This window comes from Otolemur garnettii, unplaced genomic scaffold (genome assembly GCF_000181295.1).
Source record: "Otolemur garnettii isolate 467f Iridium unplaced genomic scaffold, OtoGar3 scaffold00031, whole genome shotgun sequence".
Lineage (NCBI taxonomy): Eukaryota > Metazoa > Chordata > Mammalia > Primates > Galagidae > Otolemur > Otolemur garnettii.
Window position 1 is genome coordinate 17,950,491 of NW_003852426.1, and position 12,944 is coordinate 17,963,434.

The 12,944-nt window shown below is 41.4% G+C and overlaps 1 protein-coding gene across 1 annotated transcript in view; it reads left to right on the forward strand.

The window, feature by feature from the left end:
* OPN5 (opsin 5) overlaps window positions 1-12,944 on the forward strand; it is a 40,941-nt gene that overhangs the window by 19,104 nt on the left and 8,893 nt on the right. The window contains exons 5-6 of the mRNA XM_003789251.3: window positions 6,736-6,977; window positions 10,162-10,219. Coding sequence (XP_003789299.1) covers window positions 6,736-6,977; window positions 10,162-10,219 — 300 coding nt within the window. The remainder of the gene's footprint in view (window positions 1-6,735; window positions 6,978-10,161; window positions 10,220-12,944) is intronic.

The following is a 12,944-nucleotide window of genomic DNA, read 5'->3' on the forward strand; positions in this document are numbered from 1 at the left end:
CATGTAGGTTGTTGGAACTACCTATAGTTTATTTTTATTACTGCATTATATTTCTTTATGTGGCTATTCCACAGTTGATTTCTCTATTTTACGGTTTGGGTCATGTAAGTTGTTTCTAGTCTTGGGAAATTATAAACAGTTCTGTTATGAAAAAAAAAAAAAGATACTAAAAAGCCCAGATGTTTGTTTCCCAGGACTGCCCTGCAGCTAGAGCCCAGCTGTGGACCCTGGGTATCAGCTATCAGACTGTCTCAGTAATTAGTGACGTCAGATCAAGGAGTGGGGAGATCTTCCTGAGGCCAAGGCTGTAGCGGCAGTAGTTTCTGCATCAGAGCCAGTTTAGTCAGTCGTAGTTCTGGGTATCATTTCTGTCTGTTGGCCTCAGGTTTAAGTGCAGCATTCTGCAGTGATGCTCTGTATTAACCAATATCCTTTAAATAGATTTCTTTTCTGCCTCACTCAGCCAAAGTCAATTTCTGTTGCTTGCAACTCAGAATTTCGACTAAGTTACCTAGGGCAAACCATTTAAAATGTCTCTGGGCCTGACTTTCCTCATTTATGAAAGGAAGGGAATTACATGATATCTTAGTTACTTTCTGAAACTCTGAGGGTCTGAGTGTCTATGAAAATGGTAGATTGATTCAATTATTACAGTGCCTGTGGGTATAGCTTTTCTTACTACAACCATCTGGCCTCTTGACCTGGTGTCTGTTCCCCCTGAGCTGCACATCTCCAGCTCAGGGGTCTCTCTCATGAACAGTGAAGTCTCCCCTGTTGTTGACCCAACATACTTGCAAAGCATTTTCTGTTTTTTAAGCCAGCCACTGCCTGGTCGGGCAATGTGGTGTTCAGTCTTGGACTCAAACCCTAAAACACAGATGCAGAGAGTGACATCACCTAATTTGCGTCCCCTCCTTTCAATTGCAGCTTCTGCTGGTTTACAGAGTGGTTGGTATTTTAAGAGTTGAGAAAATTGCAACTGGGAAGTGTGGAATTCTTCTTTTTAATTTCTTCTCTTTTTGAAAAGTATGAATTCATATTTTTTTGCTTAGATCACAACCAGGGCTAACACATGGTAGGTGCACCAAAGATATCAGAAATTTTTTCTTTACAAGTTTGTAGATGAGGGTCTAGGACAGTTGGGCTTAATTGTCATTTTGTGGATAAAATAGAAGGAAGGAAGAAATTCAAACTAGACAGGCTTAAAGTAGTTAATTGCTTGCTCCTTCCTTCCTTCCTTCCTTCCTCACTCTGTTGCCTTGGGTACAGTGATGTCTTAGCTCACGGAAACTCTTGGCCTCAAGCAAATCTCTTGCCTCATCTTGCCAAGCAGCTGGGATTACAGGTGCCCACCACCACACCCAGCTAGTTTTTCTATTTTTAGTAGAGATCAGGTCTCATTCTTGCTCAGGCTGATCTCAACTCTTGAGCTCAAGCAATCCCCCCACCTAGAGCGAAGTGACACCACCCTTATTTTTATATATAGGAGGGACTGGAAGGCCTGAGAAGACAGTGTTGCCACATTTCCCATTGTAGGTGTCTGATTCAGTTTCAGGTGACCTCACATGTAGAAGGTAGTCGTCTCATCACTGCATTCACTACCTCATCACTACTTTTTAATATCATTTTCCTGCTGGTTAGGAGGAAATCTCTATACTGGCTATCTAGGCCCAAGATAGAGAAACCAAAATGTACTATCCCTGCGCTCCTGTCACTTGGGTGCTGTCCTGAAGCAGGCAGGACCCTCTGTCACTTGGGTGCTGTCCTGAAGCAGGCAGGACCCTCTTCTTTCCTGTTCTCTCATGGAAACAGCAATTTCTCCTAGCAACCTTCTCTCACCCCAGCCACTGAATTATCTTCATCATCACTAGTCTAACTGGTTCTGGATGTGATTTGGTCTTTTTTTCTTTTTCTTTTTATCCCTTCTCTATGTGATTAGGTCTTCTTATGAGTGGAAATTTTTTTCTGGCTCTTTGACCAGAAAAAAATTCAGCCTTGACTTTCATATTAATTCCCTGTCTTCTCATCTCTTGCCTTGTTTAAGATAGGATGCAGCCGCAAATCTTTTTTTTTTTCTTTTTAGAGCTAGAGTCTGACTTTGTTGCCTTCAGTAGACTACTGTGGTGTCACAGCTCACAGCAACTTCTGGCTCTTGGGCTTAGGCGATTCTCTTGCCTCAGTCTCCTGAGTAGCTGGGATGACAGGGGCATGCCACAGCACCCAGTTATTTTTGTTTTGCAGTTTGGCCAGGGCCAGGTTTGAACCCACCACGCTCGGTATATGGGGCTGGCGCCCTACTCACTGACCCACAGGCACTGCCCCATGCAGCTGCAAATCTTAGCTGAAGTCTTATTCACATCTGAGCAAAGAAGCCTGATGGGAGGACTTGGCTCCCTTTCTGACATGGTTATTCACAGAGAATCTGGGACTTGGCCCTCCTCTCACTGGTCAGTGGAGTTGACCCATAACTGGTACATGAATCATGAAGATACCAGAATATCTTCATGACAGAGACCTTTCCCACTGTTCCACGCTGTTTCAGCACCATAAGAGAGGGCTGAAAGTCCCTTCATAGAAACCTTGTCTGCTGGAATGGTTCAGATGTTTTGGACCCAAAGGCAGAGCCATATATAACTTGGAGAATTTACTTTCAACCTCATTATTCTGTTATTGCTTTAATTGGTTAATTCACTGGAATTGAGCAATTATGAACAACATTGCTTTTGTGACAAAATACCAGCTTGAACTAGAACTGGAAAGTGCCTACATCCCTGGGTCCTCTGCAACAAGATGTGCTTAAAATGAACTCGGCTGCAGATGTGTGATTCTTTTGTAGCGGCTAAACACATAGTCTGCGAATTTCCTCCCACAAAACCTGCCTAATTTAGGATTTGAAGTTTTACTGCTTTTCCAGTGACCCAAAAGGCGCTGACAAAAGTGAAGTATTTAAAAAATAAACAACTTAGAACAATTTGAAGGGTACAGGTGCCTGTGTTAGAACTAGCCTAAGGATATCCAGAGAAGAAATTTTGGAAAATAGAAATGAGGACACACTTAGAATTGAGGAAAGTGAGAAACACACTTATGAAAAAATTAAGCACATTCCAAGCTACATAGAAAGTTCTGGAAAAAATGAAGTGTAACATGAAAGTTCGGGAAATATTCCTGGAGTGTGCCTTAAAATAGTTTTCATATTTTAATGTTTAATATCTTGTAGAGTGTATTTTGAAACAGGAAAGTTACGAACAATGAACGTGACGTACACTAACTTCGTAGTCATTTCAAAAACATAAATAACGTTCTGTAGTAGTTTTTAGAGTTAGCTTTTTTCTCCCTACTTTAAACTCAATTTTTAGTCTTTCGGTTTAAAGTACTTAGCTTTATTCTAATCCCAGAAAACCATAATGATTCATTTTCTATGTGTTTATAAAACCATGGTATATTTAATTTTCCTGTGTTCTTTTAAAAAGGATAACATAATGCAAATATTTTAAGTCTTTCCTGTTTCCCAATTGCACACTCCTATAAAAGTAGAAAATATGTAAAATGTAGAAAATATTATGGGCTAAGTGTTAATCTATTTTTTGTCAATGACTTTGGCAGCAACACAGAGAGCGGCTTTTGAGATACTGTGAAATCATCATATGACTCATTAAAGAAGCAGAGAAGGAGCTATGTTAAGTCCCCAGACATCTGCTAAAGCAAGCTTTATTTATACAGTTAGTGTTTATTTGAGGATTTAGAAAAAGAAGGCCCTCACTGTGATGCTTGAGGCATCCATTTACAAACAAAAGTCATACAAACCGAACCAAAATAAACCAAATAAAAATTTCCCTTGGGCGAGCTTCCGTGGAGAGATGGAGAGCACCAGTGGGAACTTGCATGGCGCATTAGTACTTGACAGTCCACAACTGCTGAGCACGGGTGAGAGTTTTGGCTCAGGACCCTACAGCCAGGCTGTGGGACATGCAGGAGGTGTGGGGTGACTTGTCTTGGGGATTCAGGTTCTCTGTTTGGAACAAGATGGATGTTGTTAAGGATTTTCTCTGTGACAGTTAATTTTCAGAGAGGAACCTTGAAATTCTTGGGTGGCATTTTAGACCCTGAGACTTTAGGGCCAATTTGCATGTTTCATTCTCAAACACCCCACAAAGGTGGGATTTCAGAGCAAACCCATCCCGCTGTTTCATCTGTCAAGTAGACTGAGGGGTATGGACCTATTCCCGCAGATGATAGATAGTTCTCCTCCCCCTGAGTCCTGCCGATGTGCACAGGCACACATGACCTCATTGTAAGAAAATCATGTCCAAAGTTCTAAAAGAGAAAAACATTCCCAAATGTCGTTGCTTTTAATACAACATTTCATGTCTCATTCCTTATTATTGATGCTCAGTGTAAGTTGTCATGGCCCTGATGTTGGGAATTGTTTAACTTCCTAAATTTGGGGATGAGAGAAAAAAAAGAAGTGATGCCTGGCCTCAGATAGCTCCATCCTTACATCTCAAGATTTTAGGGAACTTGGGAGATTAAAAACAAGACCCACTTTTCTTAGAGCTCCCTTATGAAATGCTACAGATGGGTCTGATCAAGATCTGTTGAGTCATGTACTGGTCCCTGTGCCTATTAGTGTAGCTAGAGGCATGTAGTCCTCTGATTGGGTAGACGTGGGTCATGTGACATCTATGATGTCAGTCAACTCCATAGAACAACCAAGGATGCTGAGAGTCCCTGGGGTTGCTACATTAGAAGATATTGGGAAGATGAAAGTAAAGGGAAACGACCAAACAAAACAAAACTGAAATCCACCTCACACAGGGCTGACTTGAATGTGGTTTCCTTGTTTATTTTACAGAAAGAATATTCTAGTAGATAATAGGGTAAGGATATTTTAAAGTTAACATTAGTGAAGTTAGTCAATTAGGGTCTGAAATAGCTGAGGTTTAAAATAAAAACCAAAGCTTTGACTTTGTTAATGTCAGCGCTCAGAACTTTTCTTCTTTTCCTTTTTTTTTTTTGAGTAAGAGTCTCACTTTGTTGCCCTCTGTAGAGTGCGATGGAGTCATAGCTCACAGCAACCTCAAACTCTTGGCTACAAGCGATCCTCTTGCCTCAGCCTCCTGAATAGCTGAGACTATAGTTACCTGCCACAACGCTGGGCTATTCTTTAGAGACAGGGTCTCTCTCTAGCTCAGGCTGGTCTTGAACCCCTGAGCTGATGAAATCCACCCACCTCAGCCTCCCAGAGTGCTGTAATTACAGGTGTGAACCACTGTGTCCAGCAACTTCACTTATTTCTTGCTTAGACTATTGCCTAACCAAACTGCTCAGAGAAGAAATTCTATGTGGGCAGAATTGTGTCTGCTTTGTTTATTACTTTAACCTTTACCTGAAACACATAGGAGATGCTGAATAATACTTGTATTTGTTGATTCAGTGAATGGGAAGTGATCTTTCTACCTCCTATTTCTCCCTGCTCCATTTTATTCTACAGGTTGAACTTCTTAAAAGTGGTACTGTTGCAAAGCTTATAGAACTATGTGCAAACTTGGTAATCTGCTATAAAGGACCCTGACTTCATGGATGGAATCTTTTTTTCCAGCCTCATCTCCCTTTGTTGCATTCTCATGCCAAAGTGAACTGGTCCCTGGTTCATATGCTCCTATTGAAGCTTTTGCTCATGTTAGTCTCACTACTATTCCATTATTTCTTCTTGCCAAGGTGCAGGTTATATGCTGCGTCCTCCATAAAACTCTTCTCAATTTGCCCACTAGGATGTAATTTGTCCTCCTTTGAGCTGACACTTAAATCACATTCAGCTTTGTAGTGTAGTTATTTGTATTCCAGAGGGACACAACTCGGACACCACGGTACACTGGTATTCCCCACAGCACTTGGCATAGTGTCTTGCACAAAGGATTTGCTAAAAAGGATTTGTGAACTGAAGTGAGGTGATGTACAGGGGTCAGGTAGGTAGTCACCTAGCACTAATTAGAACTACATTATTAAAGAGACTGAATTGCAGATGGTAAGAAACTGGTGAGGTTTTTAAAAACCCTATCTCTAACTATCATTTGGTTTGAAACTTAAGAGACCCAGAAGGTAATTAGAATTTTGTGAGAGAGAAAAGTGCTTTTTGGAAAAATCTCATTTTATACAATGGTGCCACATTGGCTGAATCTCAATGACTCTAATTTACTTTATACCTAGTGAATTTCTACTATCTGATTCTCAAACTTGGGAAATACTTGAGCCAAAAAAATAAAGTATGTAATAGAAATCTCCATAGAGGCATATTAGAATTTCAAACCAGGACAGAGTTTCTCAGTTTCCTGAGGCAAATGTGGATGATTTAAAATTTCATCAAGGTGAACCTATTTTCCATCAAGTTTTTAAGTGAATGTGGGTTGAGAAGTCTGGAAAACTCAGGAGTACTTATGTCTTTTTGTCATAATTTCTTGCTCAAAGTAGGCACAATCCGACAGCTATTTTGGGGTTATATTTTGGGTCTTTGGGTACATTCAAATTCCAGAGTGGAGTATGGATAAGATGCGGTGAATAGGGTAAGAATTGTGGTCATTTCTTCTGGCTGAATTTCGCAGACGTCCATATAAAATGATTCCTATAGACAAGATAAATAACAAACTTTTGTGGGTCTGAAGAGGTCACTTGGTCAATTCAGACTCTTGTCCTTTACCAGGGTTCTTGACTCTGTTCCCTGTGACCTTTCTTTGTCAGGTGGCGATGTTGATCTGTGCGGGCTTCCTTATTGCCTGGATTCCTTACGCAGTGGTCTCTGTGTGGTCAGCTTTTGGAAGGCCCGACTCCATCCCCATCCAGCTATCTGTGGTGCCAACCCTACTTGCAAAATCAGCAGCGATGTACAATCCAATCATCTACCAGGTCATTGATTACAAATTTGCCTGTTGCCAAACTGGTGGTTTGAAAACAACCAAGAAGAAGTCTTTGGAAGACTTCAGGTAAAATTTCAAAAGCCAGAAGTAAATTACACTCTTTGTTTCAAAATCCTGCAATGTTTAAGCCACTCGGATGCACTGTCTTCTTAGGATGAAAGCTTATCTCTTAGGAGTAGTATAAGAACTTTACTTTCTGCTCATCAAATTTCCCATACTCAAGTAATGAGATATGTAAGGGTTGTATGACATGAACAGATAGTGAGAAAAGTGATTTGTTTTTGGTTCTGGGGCAACTAAGGTTCATAGCTGTGTCTGAGTAACCACTACGTATCATGGCTCCTTATCTGGGGCCAACTCCGTTTTACTGCAAGTGTATGTTTCACACGGCATTGACCCAAAATTAAGGTCTTACAACAGAGTGATTCTCTTGACTGAGACATAACTATCACCAGCTAAGAGCAAAGGAGTTGGGAAATAGAGGAAGGGAAGAAAGGATAAAACGTCTTTGCTCTGAGCCAGGTTCTTCTATTTTGTTTTCACAAGAACCCTGGATTACTCTTTTTCTTTGTCAGATGAGAAACTGAGTGAAGTTCAAGTAATATTAAGGGGAGGGAAATGCACATGTTTACAAAGACATAAAATAGCAGAGCAGGGACTTAAATTCAGATCTGCTGGGTTTCAAAACATGTTTTTTCATTTATACTGTTTTTTCTACTCAATGACCTAGAGAGTTTGGGAATCCAGCACCATTTTTGCTAAAGGCCCAGAATGCAGGTGGTGAGTAATGAGTTTGGGGTGCTTGGTGGGTCAGCTGTGTCCCCTCAGGGACAGTCTTAGCAGTAAAAAAACAGAACAGGCACCTGAAGTCAGGGCCTGAGGTGAGGGGTGTCAGGAAGGCCCCAGGTTTCCGCCCTCTTAATTCTTATTCCCTTTTCAATACTTCTTTCCATCAGCAGATGGGGGCAGTAGACAAAAAGGTCCAACTAGCTATGGGAAAGTGCGGGTTTTGTCTTGTTTTCTTTCTTTACGCTTAAGGAAGAGACGTGTCTTCTGACCTTTAGGCTCTTTACCAGGGATCAAATGAAAAATATAATAAAAAGACACCAATAAAGAGTAGTATTGTCATTGTTGCTGTTGAATATGGGTAGAAATACTTTGGAGATAGAAGGCTAGTGTTTAAGACTGGTATTTATAGTAACTATAATTTTGGGCAAATTCATTACTTAGAGCTTTGGATTGGAATGAGCTAATAACAATATCTATCTCCTGAAGCTGTAAGAATTAAGCAAAAAGGGTGAGTGAGAAAGCATAGGTGACAGCTGTTAGTCGTTTCTTCATACGGGGTGGTTAATACATCCACTGGTAAATTGAACAGTTAAATCCAAAGGCTAGAATGCATCTGTTTTGGAAGTCATACACTACGCCCTCATGAGCTGTTGATACTTTATTATGAACCCAGGTAGAGAGAATGATTTTAATGGAGCAGTTGTGGGAGACAGTGATGGGGCCCTTCTTCATCGGGAGGGTGTGCGGACTTGACAGGAATGGCTGCAGGCAAATTTCACCTCTCTCCTAATTTTCCCTCCGACCTGCTGTGTTCTGTCCATTCACTCAGGACTGTGAGCAGCACATAAATATTCAATACTCAACAATAGGAGGAGGGAAATTTATGCAGAAGAAAGTGACTTGGGGCCACAAACCTTTGGGAAAATCAGCCAGGCAAGAGACAGCTCAGTTCATTTGTTCCCATTAGCCGTTTATAGGAAATACGGCAATTGCTTTGCTGGAGGAGAGAAAGGGCTGTTTGCTGAGCGTCAGCCTTCAGTGGAAAAAGCAGGCGTAGTGCTGCGGCAGCCAGGAGCCCGGGGTTGGGCATCTGAAGGAAAGGAAAGCCGAGGAGGTACCGAGGTGCAGATTTGAGAAGGGGATGTTTCAGAAAAGAGCAGGAGGATGGAAGGTGACCGCCCCCAGAGATTTATGTTTATCTTTGGTGTTGCTAGGCAAGCAGGAGGCCTGAAGAGGGAAGTTAAGCCAGGCCAGAGTGGCTGACACACGGTCAGAACTATTACATTGAATTAAAAACTGGATCAATCAATAATCCTGTTCTTCTCCTAAGCCTGGAAATGTATTTGCATATAAGGCGGGGGGACCCTCTTGGAAAATATTTTGAATTCAAATGTTAGAGCTCATGTGTTGAAGATGAGATTGTGGAAATACATTTTGCGTGATGTTGAGAGTTCATTAAAGGTTTTTTTTTTTTTTTAAACTCTAATTCCACGGCAGATTATCATTAAAAGTTAAATTCATTTCTGCCCTCTGAGATTTTGGTAGAAACTAATACACCAAAGGAAAAAATAATCTGGGCAAGGGTCCTTTTTGAAAAGTCATTGTTCCCCACACCTGGGTATCCAAATGTAGTCTCCCCTATTTTGTTACAGTGCTTCTTCATCCTGGCTGTGTAGGGGAGAGACCTGGAGACTTTGGAAACTACTGCTGGCTGGGTGCCCCCTGCAGAGAGGTCCCGGATTGGGCCTCTGCTGCTTTGTTCTTTGTTCCTCGGCTGTTTACCTCTCTCAGATGATTCTCATAGTCATGGCTGTAAGCTGATGAACCAGAGGCCGAGAAAGGAAAACGTTGGTAGTGCAGCTCCTGGATTCCTGTGCTTTGGGCCCTGTTGACTCAGGGACCAATGAGGCCACCCATGGTCAGTGACAGGGAAGGACACTGCAGATGCTGGGCCCATCTTTGATGGAGAAGAAATGTTCACAAGACACTGGAGGGATAACTGGAGGTACACAGTGAAGGGTGGGGACATTCTACGGTCCTAGGACTTTAGTAAAGATAAAGAACAAGGGAGAAGCAAACCTCAAATTCTGGCATCGCTGTTGGAATGAAACCTCCCCGGCCTATCTGAGCTTGCGTGCTGTCTTTCCAAGGAATGTTCTCTAGTAGGTGAATCACAGGCTCAGTGGAGAGGTAGGTAGGTGTGTAAGGAATTTTGTCCTAGAAAATAGGAAACTCACTATGGCACAGGCAATGTGCCTTAAACCAATGGCTTGTTTGGGGGAAGCTCTGACTAAAGGATTTCTTGACTTTGAATATTCTTAGTTGAGTTATTATTTTCTCTCTCTAATTTGAGTCTCATGCACATAACCTTCATGGTAATCAAATTTGACGTGATATACGTATATATGTATTTATTTGTGTGCATGTACATATGATTGCTTTTTTCTTCTCCTCTATCCAGGCTGCACACTGTGACCGCGGTCAGGAAATCGTCTGCTGTGCTGGAAATCCATCAAGAGGTATGAAGATGGACACGGCATCACTCACGGACACATTTATTCACTCGTTTGCCTCTTTACTGCTGTTAACATTTGATTGTGGCCACACTTTTCTCTTTATATTATATTTTTATATTTTGTACACTTTTCCTCAAGCCGGGGTTTGCTGGGAGATTCCAATAGCCAAATGAAATTAGATTATAGGATGCTACTGTAAGGGGTTATTGGGACGAGCATCCCTGGAACTTTCTTTTCTTGTACTTAAAATCCTGTTGTGATGCCAAACAGCATTAAGTCTGAGATATTAAGAAAAATGTTGAAAGATATTATTTATTAGGGAGTTATTTAATTTTATTACAAGGTTGTCATTATTGTTAATGTAGAGTTGAGGGGCAGTTTCTGGGGTTCGTGTAGGTGAGGGGTCATGTGTGTTGGGCCATGACTCTGGCCGATGCTTCTAATCCTCACAGCCATCCCCCTTTCCTGCTAATGGAGGGTCACACTCTAATGGCAATGATTCTGTAAGGGATTCCTCTGGGGAAATCAGTTTTGTCTTAAAACCCTAAATGGAAAACTCTCTTGTATCTTTGAATTTGAGGACAAAAAATAATGCCTACTGATAATTTTACCCCTGTGGGTTTTTCTTATTAAGTTCTAATTACTAATATCGTGGATGTAATAGGGCGTTACAAGTTGTAATTGCTTAAGAAATGAATTTAGTGACAATAGCTATCTGTAAGTATTTGTTTTCTTTTTGTTAACTTTGTTGTTTCTTTTGTTAATTCTTTTTTTTGTTGTTGTTGTTTCCAACAAATGCCTTTTGAGGTTTACAGGTAAAGAGAAGCAGGGGTAAATGGAAGGGAATCATCTTCCAGCCAATATGATTTAAAAGTCTGCCCAGATTAGTTAGCCGGAAAGCAAACTGAGGTTGAACTGAACTTACAATGTGGTTCGTTGCTTAATGAGCGAGCAATCTTGTTTTAAAAAAAATATTTTTCAAAAAAAATATATCCTTACCCTTCAAAAGCTGAGGAAGGGCAAGGATGAAAAGGGAATGCATGTAAATACAAGGTCTGCACAGCCCTGCACTCAGTGTCACTTGATGTCTCCACATCTGCTGAGCAGGGCCATGTACATTGCAGGCCTGGGCAGGTACTTTCATGCTCCCCGTTCTATCTGCCCACCCTTCCATTAGGAGCAGTCAGCTTTCCGCGTCAGTCTGATTCTGCCTTTCCAGTTACTGCTAGTGAGAATAGTGGAAAAGGGAAGAAAGTGGCCTCTCTCATGCCGCTGGTCTCTCTTTTCCTTTTCTCTGCTCCTTCCACTTGAAGATTTATAGAGAATCGGACCCTCTTTTACTTTCCTTGAAAGGGTGGGGGTAAAGGGGTGAAGAATGAGTTGGTGTGTGTCATTGGGGTTAGATAAATGATAAATAACTGGATAGATGTCACAAACATGCTGTATGTTTAAAGTAAAAAAATGACAACTCTGCTCAGGGCTTAGAGTGCTTATCGAAGCCTGGAGAATAAAAAGAAGAATTGTCATCAGAATGGGACTTTTAGGCAGATGTATAACTTAGGTGTGAAGGAGTGTGGTATCTCAGATGGAAGGGGACACAGGCTTAAAGCACCACTGCTCTATGCCCTTTAGCAAGCTTGTAAAATGGGGATAGTGACAATGGTATCACTGGTCGTGGTTGCACTTAGATGAGATGACGTCCACCAAGTCACTCATCACCATGCCTGTAGCAGAGGAAGACGCTCCTGCATAGCAGCAATTGCTGTTGCTATTAGTCAAGTGGATGGTGATGTCAGAAGTGAGGCTGGGCATGGTTAGTCCAGTAAGGGACAGATCAGACCCCAGGGGCCTCGATGTTTATATAGTTACATGAATTTTACCCTGAAGGTGACAGGGAAACCAGTCTGGTGGCAGTGTGGAGGGTGGGCTGTCTGGGTGGGAATGAGGATTAAGATGAGAGTGTATCAGACTGGTTAGGGAGCCTTATTAAAAAAAAAAAACAACAACTGTAATTTATGAGAGCTTGAATTCAAATGGCAATAGAAATGGAGATAATAATTTAGATTTCAAGTATTTAAAATGTAGGAATTCTTGGCAATTGATGACATGGAGGCAGGAGAGTCCAGAATGACTTGGAGATGTCTGCTTAGGAAATAGTGTGGATAATGGTGTGTAGAGAAGAGAAAGTGCAGGAGAGGGAGCGGGCTGGGGAAAGAAAAGGGATTGAATTTGACTTGTGATGAATGCGCAGCGTTTGCAATGTAAGTGAAGATATTCAGAATAAGCAGTTAAAAATAATCTAAAATTATACTCAGTGATATGGTGATTATAGGAAGTCAATGTTAGGTGAAAAAGTACTGGTTTCCAAAGATTTCTGAAGGCAGCGAAGTGAAGGAGTTTTGTTGAAGTGGAAGCTGGAGGTGATCAGAGGACAAAAGCATAGTCGAGTGCGGGTAGACTTGTCCACAGGCTGGGATTTAAGATGAGGATTGTACAGAAGTCCCTCAAGGTAGCGATACTCTCCCATTGAACTGTGTAACTAGAATGTGGTCTTTAATACAGCTGGAAAAAATCACGTACATGAAAGGATTAGTATAGTGAGGAGGGCAAAAAGAGCTTTGGGGGGATCCGAGAGTTATTTCTGCTATCAATTTGAAAGATATGCTTTCAACTCTTTGTGCTCTGGTTCTACCTTTTTTTAAAATCAATGCTCTGAGAGCTGGGGACA